Genomic DNA, 20,230 nt, shown 5'->3' with positions numbered 1-20,230 from the left:
ATTTGGCTGATCGATCAAAAAAGAGAGATGCTGTTTGAGGAAAGGACTGCTGTCAGATGTTTTTAAAGATGAATGTTACACGAACTCTTGTTTGATTATTTAACCAGACCTCGTCATGGCCGCCTATAGCACATTAATTGTATTGATAATGATTGTCATTGAAAAGGAGAGCAAACGCGACCCCCCTCCTTCCACCTTCCCGTTTCCACACCCACCCACCGTCGCTCAGACTGTACACGAGAAGAGACGAAAAACACAACCCGAAGACACCAATCTGTGGGCATTTTGGGTGTCAGTGTGAACCTTTCTTTATGCGAAGCTCGTTTGAGCTTGAGGTGCGTTGACGATATTTTGGTCAGTGATAAAAGGCACGCCCAGAGACGTTTTCTCTGTCGCCTAGACACCGTTTAACCCTTTGGGTGGGTTTCGCGTAACCTGGAATCAGATCAATCTCGGTTAGTCAGTCGCGCTCGTCTAAAGTGGAAATGTGGTGGCCCCGGGCGCTGTTCTTAACATGAAGCTCTAGAAATGGCCGTGTAAACGGTGTTCTCTGCGCTTTGGGTGGACCTTGAGCCTGCCGAATAGAAATAAACGGAGACGTCAACATGGCGACAGCTGCTTCGCCCCTGCGCTCGAGATGAATCCACATCTATAAAGGTAGGGCCTTCAAGCTCACCTTGGACTTCTTTCGATAATCAAGGGGAAAAAAATAAGCACTCTGATAAACATTAATGAACACGTGACTTTACCCATCGTTTAATTGTTACATTTGGTTCATAAGACGCTCAAATGTTTGACCCGTTGAAACAGCACTTAAGCTAAACATGCTCAAATGAATGATAGTCCTTTATGAATGGTGTGTTGTTTTAAATGTGGACTTTGTTGTTCTAATGAATTATATCAGTTATTTTAATTAGTCATTGAACTGCCAAAGAACAGGCTGTTCTTTAACATGGACTGTGAACAAATGGACTCAAACGCCATGCATGAGAAGTGTCATGAACTTATTTATAAATTGTGGATTTTTATCGTAATGGCATTGAGACGTGCAGCGCCAGTGGGAAGCACTATTATTTTATTCCCAGCATCACTTGTGTTAAATACGTAAGCGTCAACGTGACTCTGTTTTAGAAAAGGTCATTGAGGATAACGCGCGAACGTGCGCCGAAGCGCGCGCACCTGTGTGTTCAGCACCATGGACAGCAGCGGTTGCAAATCTTTATCGACCACAACCAAACATCACTGTTTTAACGCCCAGCGGAGAAAAAAACCTGTCGATTTTGCATCAGCACTACAAATGAAAATGTTTGGTGTCAGGATGAGATGTTCATCTAGAGTTTAGACAGAACTACTGTGAGTTTGTGGTCACGTTCTTCACATCTGTCAGAAATCATATAGAGGCTTGTCTAGAGCTGTACTTGTGAAATGTGGTGCACTAATGGTCATTAATATCTGATCATATTCTCAACCATTTGCTTATTTTAATCACTTTGAAAAACCACCTCTTGTGTTGCTGCCACACTGCCACTATTATGATACCAACATTGAGTCTTCAACTGACAGTCTCTTGTATTAAAAGCACATTAAAATCATTCCTAGCATCCAAGATTTTTCTGGACTGCCTACTGTGTACTTAAATTGTGCCAAATATCCCCCTCCTGTGGTCTCTGAGGTTTGGTTTGACCCTGGAGACAGGGCAGGGCTGGGATTAATGGCACCCCCGAGGCTCGGCTCGATTTTTCTAGGGGGTATGAATAAGTGAATCATTTGTTGAGTTCTTGTGTAGTTGGATGGATGAATGAATGAGGGACTTGTTTTTACCTCTGTCCTCAGAGGAAACAGGCCGAACTGGCTGGGTGACGATTGGGAGAGAGATTGCTCACACACACACACACACACACACACACACACACACACACACACACACACACACACACACACACACACACACACACACACACACACACACACATACACACACACACACACACACACACACACACACACACACACACACACACACACACACACACACACACACACACACACACAAACACACACACACACGCACACACACATGCACACACGCACAAACAAGCTCACACAAACAGTTGCTTGCTCAATATTAGTCACGTTTGCACACACTGAAATCTACTTCTGTGCCCACCCAGGGATACAGTATTTTGTGTGGAAATCATTTTTTGGAAGGTATATTGAATATAGCCTGAAATCTCACGGTTGCGTGCTGAATGCACAACATCCATGATTTTAGAAAGACAGACAAACAGAAGGCCAAAAAATAGTTTCAGTTGAATATATCTTGATAATTAAAAGCGCGTGCGTGTGTTATTTGTTACAAGTAAACAATGTTCATCATGGCTGGTTTGGAGCGTTGTCAACTGTTGTTTGTTGCAGCAAAGTGTGTGAAAGAAATCCTGTTTTTGTATACATTCTAAACAAATTTTAATACCTTAAAATGATATTTTCTGTAGTTGATCATTAAACAGATTGATTTTGATTGTTTTACTGATAATTTGTACTTTTTACTGTAGCATTGCATTCAGTTTCTTAAATCAGGTCTCAGAGCTACAGTACGACATGGTTTGGTGAACCGGACGCATATCTGGGATTATGTGCAACACCTTCTGAAAACAATGAATTGAAACAGACTTTCCAAAAGTTCCGAGCGATCGGGTTGAAAAGGCAGATGGGGTTGATGTTAAATCATAAGTATCTTGATGTTAATCTTTGCCGTCTGGAATCCACCATCAAGAGAAGCAATAATCTTTAGTTAAAGATTTATTCAACTACATTTTTCTTGGACTACATTAAATCTCTTTACATGACATTTCAGCATATAGAATGATTTATGGCAGCTTTATTTCATTATTTACCATTACATTGTTTATTGTTTAGGGGTCAAATGAAGGTTTTTCTAGTTGCAGTTTTTTGCTTTCACTTCCTCTCCATCTCTCTCTTCTTATCTCACACACATACGTCTGGCGTGTCTGTTGGAGGGGGGAGGGGGAATTCATTGGGGTCATGAAGCCCCCGGGGCTGACATGTTCTGAGTACACGCCCAGTTTGGCTCTCACAGGTCTGGTCACAGGTCTCAGGGCAGAGCGCCAGACTACTGACCCGCAGGCATCACTGGTCTACTGTGCCACACAGAGCTGGTATCATCTTCCTGTGTGTAAACACAAAACAGACAAACTGAATCTAATGTTACTGTATGAATGCTAACAGACTCTTTGTTGGTTATTATTGAGCTGTTTTTCATTCTTTTACATTATTTATGTTTCTTAAAGACCTCAATATTTTGATTTGGAAGGGTCTTTTTACAGAGTTTCCGGAGGGCGCTAACTACCGGTAAAACTTCCGGTGAAGCGGCGGAAGTAGTATTGCACCTTGAATGACTTATTCTGATGACTGAGAATGAGACAATGCTTCATATTTTAAACTGTAAGACTGTTGGTTTCATAAAAGAAAAATGTAAATGTTGCTTTAACAATGACCTGAAATAAGTTCAAAGCACTAAATTACAATAATAAACAAAAACTAAAATAAAACTCATCTTATGTAGCAACATAGAAAATAAACAAATAAATTATAAAATGACAAAAGCATACAACAAAATTGCTAAAACTTGAACTAAAATGAACATAAGCTAATTTAAAATATGAATAAAACTAAAATCAAAACTATAATAACTATGATGTGGACAACATTTCTCATCTGATACGCTTGATGTAAAGTATTTCTTCCACTTATCATCTTATAAACAAAACGTAGAGAGAATGTTTAAAGAGGTTAAAAACTCGTGATCTTTAGTTTAATGTTTATCAGATTAAGGGCCACCTGACGATACAGCAGCTTTATGATATGTGCAAACGGTAACGTACCGCTTGCAGTTCGCTTTTAAATACAAAAAATAATTATTTACCACATTTTTAAATAGCAGACAATCGACATCATGTAAAGATATTGAAAACCCTCCATAATTTCCAAATTGCTGATTGGTTTACTGTCACAACAACTGAATCAATAGTTGATTCAACTAAAAAAAAAAGTTGCTAAATATCCGTCGTCAAGTATTAAAATCATCATCCCATTCCTCTATAAAGTAGTGGTGATGTAGTTTACAATGCTGATGTAGTTTAAAAGGGCTGTCAGTGTGTAAGTTCACATTCTGCTATAAACTAATTACTTGAAATACGGCAGAAATGCGTTTGTTAACATTGAACCGGAAGTTCCTCCCATCTTTCGCGCAAAGCATCATGGGGCGTAGGATACTTGTGGATACATTTTAACCTTAAAGGGATAGTTCACTCAAAAATGAAAATTCTATAATGAGTTTCTGAACCCCATTGACTTTCATTGTATGAACACAAAACCACCGAGACATTTCTCAAAATGTCCTCTTTTGTGTTCCACAAAACCCAGTTATGAAATCTTATCCCGGGACCGTTTAGCAGGAACATACTAACAGATACTAACTTCTGTTATGACCCATTGTAAATTCAGTTAGGGTCTTATTACTTGAGGAACTGTCTGTGACACTCAACCGTGACGTCAATCAATACGTAGAGAAATTCATGTTTGTTATCTCATGTGTAGGAATGGCTCAATTCTAGGGTTTAACCGCCTCCTTGTGCCGCTGTATGATGTCTATTGATGGTGTGTTTTCTCTCTTCCAGCTCCCTGAGTGACCTGACATCAGCTGGTGCAGCTACCAGAGCAGGATGTCAATATGGCTGCTCAGCTTCTCGTTCCATCCGGACCCGACAGCTTCCGGCCCTTCCTGCCCGAGTCTCTCGCTGCAATCGAGCGTCGCATCGCAGAGGAGGCGGCCCAACGGCCCAAAGGCGAGAGACGGCCCGATGATGATGACGAAAACGGGCCCAAACCCAACAGCGATCTGGAGGCGGGCAAGTCCCTGCCCTTCATCTACGGAGACGTTCCGTCCGCGTTCGTGTCCGTCCCGCTGGAGGACCTGGACACTTACTACAGCAACCAAAATGTACGAGAAACAAATGAGACAAATAGCAGGAAGGCCGTGTTTAACTTAAACCTGACTCTTGCATGTGTAGTTACGTAATGGCTTTTGTAACAGATTGAAAACAGGTTGTGAAGGAAAGGGTTTGCAGTGTAACCACCATCCTTTATTTCTTTCTTTCAGACCTTTATAGTATTGAATCGCGGGAAAACAATATTCCGCTTTAACGCTACGCCGGCCGTGTACATTTTGAGCCCCTTCAATCCTTTGAGGAGAATCTCTATCAAGATCCTGGTGCATGCATATCCTTTATCACTGGAACGGATGAGAGCAAGCGTCTTAACAGGGTTGAAACATTTGATTAAAATGTCCTCAAGTCTGCTCCACATTACACTTTATTTTGCTAATGCTTTTTTATTTTGCTAAATTCTGTTAAGGTCCCAGTGAAATGAAAACTTACAATGTCTATTTTTTCATAAAATATTGCAGCGTTTATTGTAAATAGTTTGTCAGTGTGGGTCGTTCTCTTTTTAAAATTCATGAACCCTCATAATCTTCAGTTAAAATCTGAAAATGCACTTCCGTCCTGTAATGACTATCAGTCTTAAATGATGACGGCTTGGGCGGAGCATCCGTTAACTCCTCCCCTTCAACTGTCAGTCTGCTGCCAGTTCCATTTCAAAATGTTTTTAAACATCCAATCAAATCGCAGAGGAAGACGAAAGCCACGCCCACTATTTTTCTCATTCGAAATTCCATTTCACTTGGAAATGCTTCAAAATTCGGAAGTAAAAACGATCGCAACTTCCGGTTCACAGGGACTTTAAATATGTTTGTGTGTGTGATTATCTGAGTGCCACAGACGGAATTAATTCCAAACATGGCACACTGCAAAAAAATCAGTTTTTGTCTTGTTTTCTAGTACATATGTTTAAAAAAAAGATGGATTTGTCAGAGTAGTTCGAATCCCCACTCGTGGTCCTTTCCCGATCCCACCCCCCGTCTAAAGGTAAAAAAGGCCAAAAATAATCTTTAAAAAAAGTCATTAAGATATTAATGTTATCAGCTATTAGTTGTCCAGAAGAAATCTACATTGATTGTGCTATTATACACTTTTATACACTAATTCAATTACTGTTTTTATTGGCAGATATTTGATCTTGTTTTAGGCTTCAACACATTTATTTTTTATAGTAATTTACTTGATATTCAAAAATGTAATTTCAAGTAAATGTACCTTGATTTGAGAATATTTATATTTGTACTGGAAAACAAGACAGAAATACTATTTAAGAAATACAACGCAACAGTAAATCGTGTGAATTTTCACCGCCGTTTTCCGTTTCGTATGCGTATTAGACAGCGAGTGATCCGACTCGGCTTATGTGTGTGTGTTTGTTTCTGTTTGCGTATTCCTTGACCGAGTCTCACGATGTTCAGTTTTGTGATCATGTGCACAATCTTGACCAACTGCGCCTTCATGACCCTCAGCAATCCCCCAGAATGGGCCAAGAATGTGGAGTAAGTCGCATCTTTAACAAAACCTCACAACCCGAGTTAAATGAACATGTGTCATTTTCGAGTGGCATCGGTGAGCCGTTGTTTGCGTGTGTGCAGGTACACATTCACAGGGATCTACACGTTCGAGTCTCTCATTAAGATCCTGGCGCGGGGCTTCTGCGTGGGGAAGTTCACTTTCCTGCGGGACCCCTGGAACTGGCTGGATTTCAGCGTCATCCTGATGGCGTGAGTATCTGTGGGCGCACCCGTCTCCGAAGTTCATGATTTCTCAATGAAAGCATATGAGATACTGTATAGTACTTGTTCTTCCTGAACCCGTAATGAGAGCGGAGAGTTTTAGACATATTGCTTTCTGAGCTGGAGAATGCGGGTGAATGAGTTGTGTGTGTGTGTGTGTGTGTGTGTGTGTGTGTGTGTGTGTGTGTGTGTGGAGCGCGTGTGCAACGTGGTAACTCTCTATTTGATCCTACAGGTATGTAACTGAGTTTGTAAACCTAGGCAATGTGTCAGCTCTCCGCACTTTCAGAGTGCTCAGAGCTTTGAAAACTATCTCGGTCATCCCAGGTAAGGGATGTGTGCGTGTGTGTACGTGGACGTGCGCATGCGTGTGTGCGCAAACGCGAGTGTCTCCGTGTGACGTATCCCTCTGCTGCCCTGTCCCGTCCTAACATGTGCGTGCGTGTGTTTTGTGTGTGCGTGTGACCCCCTCCCTACAGATATGTAACAGAATTTGTGGATCTGGGCAATGTCTCAGCACTGAGAACCTTCAGGGTTTTACGAGCGCTCAAAACTATATCCGTGATTCCAGGTGAGGGCTTGCTCTCTCCATGCGAGTTCTCGCTCACTCCATCCCCTTCTCCGCTGGCCTTTCTCGCTCATTCAGAGAAAGCAGGAATCCGCCCGGCCTTGAAAAAATGGGATTCCAGGCTTTGAGAAGCGCATTCTCTAGTTTTCCTTATATCGGCTCTGCTCTGTTATTTCCCAAAGAGCATCGCGCCTCGGGAAAGCTCTCCCGTCGTGCCTTGGGAAATAGACAACTGGGCGTTTTTGATTTGTGTTGTTTTTACTTTTGCATGAGACATTGCTAAAGCCTATAGCCTGAGATCGAGTCTCTGAGACCCTCTTCTCTTCTCCTCTGTTTGCTGTTTTATGTGCATGCGCACCGTCGCCCCGTCGCCTGTGTCTGTTACACATATGCTGTGCTGCGTGTGCGTGAAGCGCGGCGGGACGCTGCCATGACGTGCACACATGCACGCTTCTACACTGCATGCTTTAATGTTGTTAATGCGCAGACATTCATTCAACTAACACACACTAATGTTTAATGCTTGTTATGTTAAAAGGTTTTGGTGTTTTACACATCGAAAGCTTTTGATTTGAAAGCTTTTTGTTTTGTAATTTATATGACCTTTATTTTTTTAAATAGGACATTACATTTTTTAAAGGAGAAATTCACCCCAAAATGAAGAAATATCATTCACCTCACGTCATTTCAAACGTGTGTGCTGTTTTTTTCTTGAACGCAAAAAGAGCATTTTGACTCTTTGTACAGTTATTTTATATATAAAAGTAGTTGATACGACTGAAGCTGAATTTTTGTCGCATGAAAATTCGAATCGACACGTTATGTTTACGACACATGCAAGAAACTATTTTGCATAATTTGTTTTGGCATAAATTAGGCCGACATATTTACATGTCGATTCTGAATCCCGGTGCGACTGAGACTGAAATCAATATTTGTCATACAGAACTTTTGTCTGACTTTTGGATTTTATAGTATGTTGTGAGCTTTGGAATATAAATCATTTATGTCCTTTCCAGAGTTCAACTATAAACTGGCGTAGTGTGAAAAAAATCCTTTTGTGTTTGCCCAGAAAAAACGAACACGTTTAGAATGGCTTGAGTAAATAATGCCGTAATAAAATAATATACACTATATTGACTTTCAATGAGAAAGAAACACTACATATTAAATAATAGCAACAGGCTTCCTGTTTTAAACTAGCTTTGCGTAGTCGTGTACGTAGCATTTTCGCACTGTGTACGGTGAGCGTTTGTGACCGCCGCTGCGTGTCCCTCAGGGCTGAAGACCATCGTTGGCGCTTTGATCCAGTCGGTGAAGAAGCTGTCAGACGTGATGATCCTGACGGTCTTCTGTCTGAGCGTGTTTGCTCTGATAGGACTGCAGCTCTTCATGGGAAACTTGAGGCAAAAGTGCATAAGAAGGCCGCTGGGCAATGTCACGGAGAACACCACGGCCCTATTAAACTTCGGCTCGGAGCTGCACAACTACACCTTCAACTGGACGGAGTACATTAGCGATACCAGTAAGTGAAGACTCTCTCTCTGTGTGTGTGTGTGTGTGTGTGTGTGACGTTACAGTTCCTCGCAGGTGTAAGATGAGCTCCGCTGGCCCAAGAAAAATGAGTCATCCAGAGCTTTAAGCACATTTAGGATTGTGTGTGTTTGTCTCGCAGACAGTGATGTTGAGAGGCTAAAGTTAATTTAGACCAATACAATACTCTACCTTCAAGCTGAAGGACTGGCTTGAATTAGAAACATACTTAATAAAGTGTGTGTGTGTGGTCTACTTATTGTCTTTTATTGTGTTTCTTGACATTTATCTCCTTTACATTTAGGCAATTATTATTACCTCCCCGGCCGCAGAGATGCTTTGCTGTGTGGTAATTCAAGCGATGCAGGGTATAACAATTTCATATTTTGCAAGATATTTCAATTTATACAAATATTTTATCAAGATGATTTTTATCTGATTGATTCAAGCACGTTGCATTTATTTATATACGTGTATATGATGATGTATGCCATTGGGCAACTGAATGCACTGAAAATCTTTTTATGCTTGTCTGGTCTTACAGACAGTGTCCAGAGGGCTACTATTGTATAAAAGCCGGTCGTAATCCTGACTATGGCTACACAAGCTTCGATACGTTCAGCTGGGCCTTTCTTTCACTCTTCAGACTCATGACACAAGACTTCTGGGAAAATCTCTACCAGCAGGTACAGCTCTTACCTCACCTTACCGTCCATGTTCTAGTCCATGACACAATTTTTATATAGGCCATGCCCTTTATCTTCTTTGAGGTATGAGACCATGCCCCAACATCCTTTTATAAAGTATTAGCCACACCCTTACGTTCTTATGTGTATCAGAACACACCCCAACATCCTTCTGTAAACACTAGGCCACGCCCTCACATTCTTACGTTTATCAGACCACACCCCAACATCCTTCTGTAAACACTAGGCCACGCCCTGACATTCTTACAGGCATCAGACTACACCCCAACATCCTTCTCTAAAAACTAGGCCGGAAATGAAGTTTTAATTTTAAAAACGAAATAAAAACGAAAATTAACAGTGGTGCGCCATTAGTTAACCTCACACACGAACAAGCACAACTACAAATGCACTTCACACAAACAAGCGGCTCTGTCTGATGCACCTGCCAAAGTGTACTGCCACGCGTGCAACACTATTAAATTTATCATCAGAAGATTCATCAGACCACAGACATTAGACCACACCTTTTATCTTGTTAGACATCAGACCACACCCTGGCATCCTCCTTTAAAGGCCAGACCATGCTGTTATGTTCTTATAGGCATTAGGCCCTCCCCAATAGGCTTTTCATTATAAAGCAGTTTTTTTAATCCAGGTTTTTATTCTGTACATGTATAATTGTGTCTCTCTCTCTGTCTCTGGCAGACCCTACGTGCAGCTGGAAAGCCCTACATGGTGTTTTTTGTGCTGGTTATCTTCCTGGGCTCTTTCTATCTGGTGAATCTCATTCTGGCTGTGGTGGCCATGGCATACGATGAGCAAAACCAGGCCACTATAGAGGAGGCCCAACAGAAGGAGGAGGAGTTTCAAGCCATGTTAGAACAGTTAAAGAGACAACAGGAGGAGGCACAGGTACACAACACATACATTTAAACCCCCGGCCACAGTTTCTGTGTTCATTTACAGTCATTATTTCTTGGTCTTTGCTTTTTGGTTATTTTTGTTTTGATCATTATTCTACACTCGTTTCCTCATCTTTGATCTTTCCTTCTGCCTTCATCATCTCTAAAGTTTCTCAGCACCATAGCTTCGACCAACACTGCCCTGTCGCCATGGAAACCGACAGATAATGAGAGAGAGCCAGGGAGTGTCCTTTCTCCTAGCAAACATGAGAAAAAGAATCAGACACAGACTAACTCAGAAATGGCGACTGTGTTTCAATGCTGCGGTTCAAACTTTCATCGAACACTGACAGACAGACAGACAGACTTATATACACAGACATACAGGTAGACAGATATTTATACTGTAGATATTGCCATTGATAGATAAACAGACAGCTAGACAGACAGATATGTAGATAGACTTACAGACACAACAGACTGATATTACAGATATTTCAATAGAAATATAGACAGACAGACAGACAGACAGAATAGAAAGAAAGACAATCATTAGATGTAGATATAGAACAGACAGAGTCTAGATCTACAGATGATCTACTATCTATACAGATAGAATAGATAGACTTACAGACACAGACAGACCGATATTTACAGATATTTCAATAGAAATATAGACAGACAGATAAAGAAAGACAGTCATTTAGATTAGATATAGACAGACAGACAGAGAGATAGACGGACAGACAGACAGACAGATAGATCGATAGAAAGAAAGACAGTCATTAGATATAGATATACAAGACAGACAGATTAACAGACGAAGACGATATTTTATAGACATTCTATTGATTGATAAACAGACAGACAGACGGATATAGACAGACAGATATAGATCTACTATCTATACAGATAATAGACTTACAGAACACAGACAGACCGATATTACAGATATTTCAATAGAAATATAACAGACAGATAGAAAGAAAGACAGTCATTTAGATGTAGATATAGACAGACAGACAGACAATTAGATAGAGACAGACAGACAGATATTTATAGACATTTCTATTGCTTGATAAACAGACAGACAGATATAGACAGACAGATACATAGACTGATAGTAATATAGATGGACAGACAGACTTATAGACACAGACATGCAGATATTTACAGATATTTCTATACAAAGACAGACAGACAGTCAGTTAGACATAGATATAGACAGAGAGACAGTAAGAGACAGACAGACAGACAGATATTTATAGATATTTCTATGGATAGATAGACAGACAGACAGACTTCTAAACACAGACAGACAGACAGACAGATATGTATATACATACAGTATGGACAGACATACATACAGACATATATTTATGGTTGTTTCTATAAAGCTTATATAATCTTCATGTTTTTTGTTGAGAACGGAATAAATGCGACTAATCGGTTTAATTTCCTCTTATCACATAAAGCCATCTTCCTCCTTCAGTCCACACTGTTTATCCGTCTCTTTCTTTGCTTTCGGTATGTGAGCTTGAACTAAGTCTTCCTCTGGTTACCCCTGACAACGGTGCCTGCGCTGCGATTGGTTGGCAGGTTGCCGCGGCAGCAGCAACAGAGAGTGGGGAGTACAGCGGGAGGGGGGTTCTGTCGGAGGAGAGCTCCTCCGGTGGGTCCAGAGTCAGCTCCAAGAGCGCAAAAGAGCGACGGAACCGGAGGAAGAAGAGAAAACAGAGGGAGGAGGAGGAGAAAGCCGATCAGGAGAAGTTTCATAAGTCTGCGTCAGAGGACAGCATCAGACGGCCAGGCTTCCGCTTCTCTATGGATGCTAACCGGCTCTCCTATGAGAAGAAATGCTCCACTCCAAATCAGGTGACTTCCTGTTTGTACTGAGGCATTGTGTGAAATGTAGTCTGCTTAATGAAAAAAGTTGCCCAAAAATGTCCAACGTTGGAAAACACAAGTATGTTGTGTTTTTTTCTTTCGTTTCAGTCGCTTCTCAGCATCCGCGGTTCTCTTTTCTCCCCGAGGAGAAACAGCCGCGCGAGTCTGTTCAGTTTCCGCGGCCGGGCGCGAGACTTCGGCTCGGAGAACGATTTTGCAGATGACGAGCACAGCACCTTCGAGGACAGCGACAGTCGACGCGGATCGCTCTTTGTACCTCGATGCATGGAGAGGCGGAGCTCCGCTGTCAGTCACTGCAGCCTCGCCCCCCGGATCATGCTGCCGGCCAATGGAAAGATGCACTGCACCGTCGACTGCAACGGCGTGGTGTCTCTGGTGGGTGGCACGTCTGTGCCAACATCACCGATCGGCCGCTTGTTACCAGAGGTAACATGAAAGTTAACATTTAAACATACGTAAACCCTTACACAATTCAGGCACGATAATACTGCACGTACGTTCCTGTGTTTCTGTCTATAGGGCACGACCACAGAGTCTGAAGCTCGTAAGAAACGTTCAGGATCACACCAGCCGTCGGATTATCTAGACGACACGGTCGCCAGAAAAAGAGCTATGAGCGTGGCCAGCATTCTGACCAACACTATGGAAGGTTTGAATGAACCCCAACTGCACAAACAGACACACGTCGACTTCACCAGAGGAGAATGATATCGCTCGGATGTTTCGCTTTTATAGCTCCGAAGATTTCATAGAATTAAATAGACACTAAAGCAAAACTTTCCATTTGCTTTCCATTTAAAGAGTAAATATTCATAATATAATAACATCACCCAAGCAGATTCATTGTTTTATATTGAATACGCACTAAACCTTGTCCATTACACAATACCTCATTCATACAAACCAACTACCCATATTCAGCTCACACTTAACATAACTTTTTTATTGAACATTAAATCAACAATAATTGTCTCTATGAGAGAGCTCTGTGATGCTGAAATTGAAATAGAAAAAGAAGACAGGCAGATGCACTAAACAGTTCCATTGTCATATACAATAACAAACAGCATAAGTGAGAACAAAACGTTAACAGCAATTTTCTCTTATTTGTCGCTGTAATTTGTTGGTGGGTCATAAACTTCATTTTGGACCCTGCGTGTAACGCGATATCCATTTTACTTTGGCATGTCTGATGTTTTTGCTCGGCTCAATCAGAACACATGAGCCTTCAGTAAACATTCATTGTGTGACGAACATTCCGGTTGATTTGTATTCCATCGCCCATTAAACATCAATTGTGGAAATGTCATGAGAGCATCCACGCTTCATTATTGCATCCCATTCAAAAACAATGGTGGTGGTTTTCCTTACAGCCACAGATAATAGAATGATATTCTTGGTCACATGACCCAGAATGTGTTGGTTTCAAATGGACATCACCAGAGAGAAATAGGTCATCATATGTCATATGTCCTCATTTAGTTGTAGAATATTATCAGCGTTTTTTCAGCGTTGTTTTTACAATTTTGTTGCAAACGCTCTCTTTGCATGTGACATGAGGGCTTTGCTTACACTTATTGGCGAGCGTCACGTTTGCTGGACCCTAAGCAGTGCTCAAATATGTACTAAAGCATGAGGTTACCCGTAGGAAGTTCCTATGGGTATCGTTCGGAATGAAAGTGTTAACAGCTGTTTATTATGTTGACAGAGCTGGAGGAGTCGAGACAGAAGTGTCCTCCCTGCTGGTATAAGTTTGCGAACGGTTTTTTGATCTGGGACTGCTGTCCGACGTGGCTGAAGGTGAAGGAGATTGTCAATATGATCGTGATGGATCCATTCGTAGACCTGGCCATAACCATCTGTATTGTCCTCAACACTCTCTTCATGGCTATGGAGCATTATCCCATGACAAAAGAGTTCAATCATGTGCTGTCTGTGGGAAACTTGGTGAGTTCAGTAGTTTTGATTTCACAGTAATGAGTTAATAACATACTTACCCAGGTGAAGCTCTTAATAACACATATTTCATTACAAAATCAAATAATAAAAAAGAAAACATATTTTATAAGATTAACTTCTTTACGTTGCTAGAAAAGATATGTGGGGTTTTTTTGTATTTCCTTTTATTCTCCATGGCAGTGGTTCTCAAATTGGATCCGGGGGGGCCACAGATTTAGTGGCTTTTTATGAAATGTAGAAATTTATCATAGATTTTATGCAATCAAACATCAGAAAAATAAAACAAAAGAATTGATTTCCAGCATTTGATAACTGAATATGTTTTTAGTTTAATTAAATTCTAAGTTTAAGATTATATGTCTTTATTTGGGGGGGGCCAGAAAGCGATGCACGCTACACAAAGGGGGCCTTACAACCAGAAAGTTTGAGAACCACCGCTCCATGATAATTCTCACCTTACAAATTGTTTTTTATTCGCTCGACCATTTGAAAGATAAAGGTTACACTTTATTTTACAGTACGTGTACTTACCCAAGAAAGAACTGGGTAGTATAAGGTAACTACATGGTATAAGTTTAGGTTTAGGTTCAGAGTTAGTACCTAGTTATTATATTTACTGTAATAAGTGCACAGTGTGTCCATGGGAAACAGGACTGTAAAATAAAGTGCTACCAAGATAAAGCAATACATACTACCATAATCTATATCAACTTAATAAAATAATAAGAATATACACATTTTTGTCACATTACAGTAATAAATGTGACATTTTTACATTACATTAATGAGATTCGGGCAGGTGATGTGTTTAACTGTCAAAAGCACACAATGCAATGTGTTTACACAAACATTGTAAAACAAACACACATGTGTTTAGTAGGTTGTCACAATATACCTTTATGAACAATAACCATGGTTATTGATATTGTGTTAATACTACACACATGATAATATTGTCAAAATGAAATCCAAGCCTTGGTGCAATGGTTAGAAACTCTCTCCATTTCCCTACACTGATATTTTGAGTATGATTCATAGGCCTAAAAAATAGAAACACAACATAAACCTTTTTTTTTTTTTTTCAAAATATTATAGATATTGCAATAGTATTGTAACTGTGAATTCTTTTGTCTTTAATAATCATGTAGTAGAACACTGTGGTTCTTTTTAGTACTGATGTTGTGCCAATGCGTGTGTGTGTGTGTGGGAAGGGTAAACCCTACGGTATGGGGACAAAATGTCCCCACAAAGATGGCAATATCCAAAATCCATTAGGGACATGGGGACATTTTTGAAAAAAAATGGGGACAACAAGCTTATAAATCATACAGAATTAACTTTTTTGAAAATGTGAAAGAGCAGGAAGTTTTTTGTGATTGTTAGGGGTAGGGAATATGATATACAGTTTGTACAGTATAAAAACCATTGCGTCTATGGAATGTCCCCATAAAACATGGAAACCCAACATGCGTGTGTGTGTGTGTGTGTGTGTGTGTGTGAGTGTGTGTGTGCGTGTGTGTGTGTGTGTGTGTGTGTGTGTGCCCGCAGGTGTTCACTGGGATCTTCACAGCCGAGATGTGTCTGAAGCTGATCGCCCTCGACCCGTATTATTACTTCCAGCAGGGCTGGAACATCTTTGACGGGATCATCGTGAGTCTGAGTCTCATGGAGCTGGGCCTGGCCAACGTGGAGGGTCTTTCTGTGTTGCGTTCTTTTAGATTGGTGAGTAAACTCATCCGCTCTTCAGCTCCTCCGTTTGCATTTTGAGAATAAAAATTTCAAATTATATATTGAGCAGTGACTCATGCGACTCGGCTCCAATGCAACTTAATGGACTCTTTACACAAGCGTAGTGACGAATTTCCGATGTTGTCAGAAGTCGGGATATCAGTTTCCGGTTTAATTTCTAAAACGACTAAACATTCCTAAACAATGACTGGGGAAAACCACATCTCTGTCAAAATGTACTTTTTAGCTGCTGTAAAAAAAAGCGAGCTCTTATTCCACAGATAAAGTGAATAATCTCACGTTAAGCATTTTATCCCGCATGAGACCATTAGGCTATACTGTAAGGAAGGGCTTTACGTACCTGAGCAACAACCAGGGAAAACCAAATTATACATTTTTTTATCACCTATATCAAACATGATATCAGAAAAATGTTATGTTCTCAGTTTGCGCTGCCTTGAGCTGAGCTGTTTCCTTATGATGGACGTGATTCATCTAATCAGTGGAATAACGGCTCCTTTTTTTGACGACAGCTAGTGTTTATTACAAGTCAAATTTGACAGAAATGTGGTTTTACCCAGTCTTGTTTAGGTATGTTAACTCGTTTTAAAAATGAAACCGGAAACTGATATCCCGACTTCTGACAACATCGGAAGTTCGTCACTATGTTTGTGTAAAGAGCCATTCAAAAGACATGTCAAGAATCGTCTTTAAATGATGATTTATGCCAAAAATATTCATTCTGATTAACTAAAAAAAGTGAATTGCAATGTTGCAGTGGCGCCGCCATCTTGGGAGGATCATACTCCACTGCTATTATTGTTTTGAAATGTACCATTACTTTTGTATGTTATATAGAGAAATCGAAAGTGAAAGAACCATTGTCTTTTCCTGAACAACTCTGCGTAATACTATTGCAGTTTTTAACACAGCAAGACCGACCTGCCATAGTTATATTTCCTAATCAAACAAGAAAAACAAAACACTGCATTGAACGCACTAGCAGCCATCCTCCCAAGATGGCGCAACATTCAACGCGGCATGACGTCGATTAACATGCTCCATAGTGCAATGGCTCATAACATCTTATTGTCTTCTCTCTCTCTTCATGTCAGTTACGAGTCTTTAAACTAGCAAAGTCGTGGCCCACTCTGAACATGCTGATAAAGATCATCGGTAACTCAGTCGGTGCCTTGGGGAACCTGACCCTCGTCCTGGCCATCATCGTCTTCATCTTCGCTGTGGTGGGGATGCAGCTGTTTGGAAAGAGCTACCGTGAATGCGTCTGTAAGATCTCAAAGGACTGCGAGCTGCCTCGCTGGCACATGGACGACTTCTTTCACTCCTTCCTGATCGTGTTCCGGGTGCTCTGCGGCGAATGGATCGAGACCATGTGGGACTGTATGGAAGTGGCCGGACAGTCCATGTGTCTCATTGTTTTCATGATGGTCATGGTCATTGGAAATCTGGTGGTAAGATCAACGATGGTGAAGAGTTTTATGACATTACTATCAACCAGATTTTAGGTTTAGATTTAGACCCAGGCACAACGATTTTGACCATTTTCAAGTAATAGATAATCGCTCTCTCAGTTCTCAATTAAGTTTCAATTTAGTCTCAGATTGTTCTCCTAAAACAGAAATGAGACTGTAATTGAAATCCATGAAGAGTATGAGGGTGTGAAATAAATGTAGATTGTAGAGGTAAAATAATCTGGATTTGAGTAAATGTTTGAGTTCATATCGAGATCTTCAATAATATGGACTTTTGATTGCAGACTTGACAAACCCAAATGACATTTGTGAGATTTATGATTCTTTTTTAAGAGAAATATCTGAGACACAGATGAGACTCAAGCGAACGTTTCCATTTGGTGTAAATTGAATCTCATTGATGTCTAGAAGGAATACCTGGGAAACTGACTCACAGTCGCACCCATAAGCAGGATTTTTCGAAGAAATGTCTTGCTCTTGATTTAAAGCTGAAAGCGAACTACGATGTATTTTTAACTTTGAGATGAAATATGACTCAGATGTGGTTCGGATGAATTCTTTCATGTTAGTGGTGCTTGACCTTGCTGATCCTCAGAGCGCGTGCTATTTTGTGTGTTTGCGCGGCAGGTGTTGAACCTCTTCCTGGCCTTGCTCCTGAGCTCTTTCAGCGCCGACAATCTGGCGGCCACGGACGACGACAGCGAAATGAACAACCTGCAGATCGCCGTGGGCAGAATACAGAAAGGCATCGCGCTGGTCAAATCCGCTCTCCGCCACTTCCTCCAGCGTCTGTGCCTGTCCGCCGCCAAACCTGGCGCCCTGGACGAAGAGAAGCCCCTCGACGACCTCCACGTCGTCGGCAAAGAGAACTGCCTCTCCAACCACGCTCCGGTGGCCGTCGACCTCACCTTAGACTGTCTGAAGGGGGGCTGCGTCTCCCCCGGCAACGGGGTGGAGGGTCACGTGAAGTACGGAATCGAGGAAGGCGACTACATGTCGTTCATACACAATCCCAGCCTGACGGTTACCGTGCCGATAGCGGTGGGAGAGTCGGACTTTGAGAATCTCAACACGGAAGATTTTAGCAGCGATTCGTCGGACGTGGAGGGCAGTAAAGAGGTAAGCCGGTGCTCCGTCTGTTTCATTTTCAATGTGTGTGACACACCAGTCTTTGTTTCATTTAGGTGTTTGTAGACCGTCAGGACTCAGGAGTCGAGCAGTTGTGTTACGGATGCTACTGTACCATTACATCATCCTCTGCCCATCCTCTGTGTGTGTGTTGCTTTGTGGTTACATTGACCTTGTTCATCTGTATCTAGCTAAGTCAAACCTCCGGGCGCTGTAGCAGGTCGAGTTCACTCAACATGTCAGTTCAACATCATGTGTGTTGTCATAAACACGCTGTCTCACACACACACGTTGTAATGTGAATTATTTACGACCAACTGAGCAGACCCGGCATCATGCATCCCAGACTATGAATGAGCTTGTTTTGAAATGGTTCAATTCAGCATCCATGCCCCGGGAGAAACTGTGTGTGTTCACGCATCATCTCCACGCGTGTCTCCGTCTACATCACTGTGCTTAACCTGTTAATCTCTCTCCTCTTCTTCTAACTGTTTCTATATCTTATTGAAGTTAGTTGAGTGTGTTGAAGTTGCCGACGTTTTTTTTATCCATGTTTATGTGAAGTTGTGTATCTCCTCTCTGTGTGTGACCTGTTATTGCAGCGTTATGACAGACGAACCCCAGGTTTTCTCTGAGAGATCCCTGTAAGAGACTCATCTTCCTCCACACGCACACTAACCACGGAGACTGCCTCTGTCATCTAAATCAGACTCTCTCTTTTCTCATTCTCTCTCTCTCTCTTCTTTTTTGGATCGGATTGCCCTTTGGTTTTGTTTTTTCATTTCTCAATGCCTGTGCCCTTCCCTCCCCCTCGAGCAACCCCTGTTTTGTGCCGAAGAGAGACAGCTCTCGGCCTTTTGTTTTTTTGGTTTTACATGACTTTGTGTTTCTGTAGTACTGGGCTTCTTTACAGTACATGCAGTCATACGGAATGAGCAAGACCATCATTTGACATCGAGCATCTTTCTGTTACATTAGCTTGTATGTTTTGTTTTTTCTACGAGTGAGCATTTAGAGCTAAAATAACTCTAAGCAGAAACTCAGACAGCTTGCGGTTGTGTGTGTGTGTGTTTGCGTGCGTGCGTGCGTGTGTGTGTGTGCGTGTGTGTGTGTGTGTGTGTGTGTGCGTGTGCGTGCGTGCGTGTGTGTGTGTGTGTGTGTGTGTGTGTGTGTGTGTGTGTGTGTGTGTGTGCGTGCGTGTGCACAAGACAGATATTAAAGTCAATGTAGAGTTAGATCATGGCACGAGTTTAACTGCATCTTAACATCGAAACGATTCATACTGGAATGATGAAAGCTACTTTTCTCCAGATTTATTGATTCTGGATTGATATGAATAGAAGATACGTTTCAGTACACTTTGTGGTTACTGTAGTTTTTCTTAAATGACTCATTTAAATCAGATTATTATTATAAAATTGCAAGTTGGAGCTATTTCTGCCTGTGATATATTGCACTGTAAACTGATGCAATAATCAGTCTAGACTAGACTAGACCAGTGGTATTCAGTCTAGACCGGAAAGTATTTTTTGGACCTGCAGTGATGTTTATAATTGTAATTTAGATCC

At 41.3% G+C, this 20,230-nt stretch overlaps 1 protein-coding gene across 4 annotated transcripts in view; it reads left to right on the top strand.

Annotated features, from left to right (window-relative positions):
• The first annotated feature begins 215 nt into the window (after nt 1–215).
• scn1lab (sodium channel, voltage-gated, type I like, alpha b) overlaps nt 216–20,230 on the top strand; it is a 31,694-nt gene continuing 11,679 nt past the window's right edge. For 2 of the 4 annotated variants that reach the window (XM_057337176.1, XM_057337175.1), the window contains exons 1-17: nt 216–657; nt 4,698–5,020; nt 5,180–5,298; nt 6,428–6,517; nt 6,614–6,742; nt 7,234–7,325; nt 8,602–8,847; nt 9,160–9,223; nt 9,400–9,541; nt 10,250–10,456; nt 12,046–12,321; nt 12,442–12,780; nt 12,874–13,003; nt 14,063–14,301; nt 15,862–16,035; nt 17,157–17,513; nt 18,162–18,653. In XM_057337176.1, coding sequence (XP_057193159.1) covers nt 4,751–5,020; nt 5,180–5,298; nt 6,428–6,517; nt 6,614–6,742; nt 7,234–7,325; nt 8,602–8,847; nt 9,160–9,223; nt 9,400–9,541; nt 10,250–10,456; nt 12,046–12,321; nt 12,442–12,780; nt 12,874–13,003; nt 14,063–14,301; nt 15,862–16,035; nt 17,157–17,513; nt 18,162–18,653 — 3,366 coding nt within the window. In that variant the 5' untranslated portion in view covers nt 216–657; nt 4,698–4,750. Of the gene's footprint in view, nt 658–4,697; nt 5,021–5,179; nt 5,299–6,427; nt 6,518–6,613; nt 6,743–6,989; nt 7,082–7,233; nt 7,326–8,601; nt 8,848–9,159; nt 9,224–9,399; nt 9,542–10,249; nt 10,457–12,045; nt 12,322–12,441; nt 12,781–12,873; nt 13,004–14,062; nt 14,302–15,861; nt 16,036–17,156; nt 17,514–18,161; nt 18,654–20,230 lie in introns of all 4 variants that reach the window. The other 2 variants (XM_057337177.1, XM_057337174.1) reach the window with 2 other exon arrangements.

This window comes from Triplophysa rosa, linkage group LG7, assembly GCF_024868665.1.
Source record: "Triplophysa rosa linkage group LG7, Trosa_1v2, whole genome shotgun sequence".
Lineage (NCBI taxonomy): Eukaryota > Metazoa > Chordata > Actinopteri > Cypriniformes > Nemacheilidae > Triplophysa > Triplophysa rosa.
This window is presented reverse-complemented; position numbering and strand designations above follow the sequence as displayed.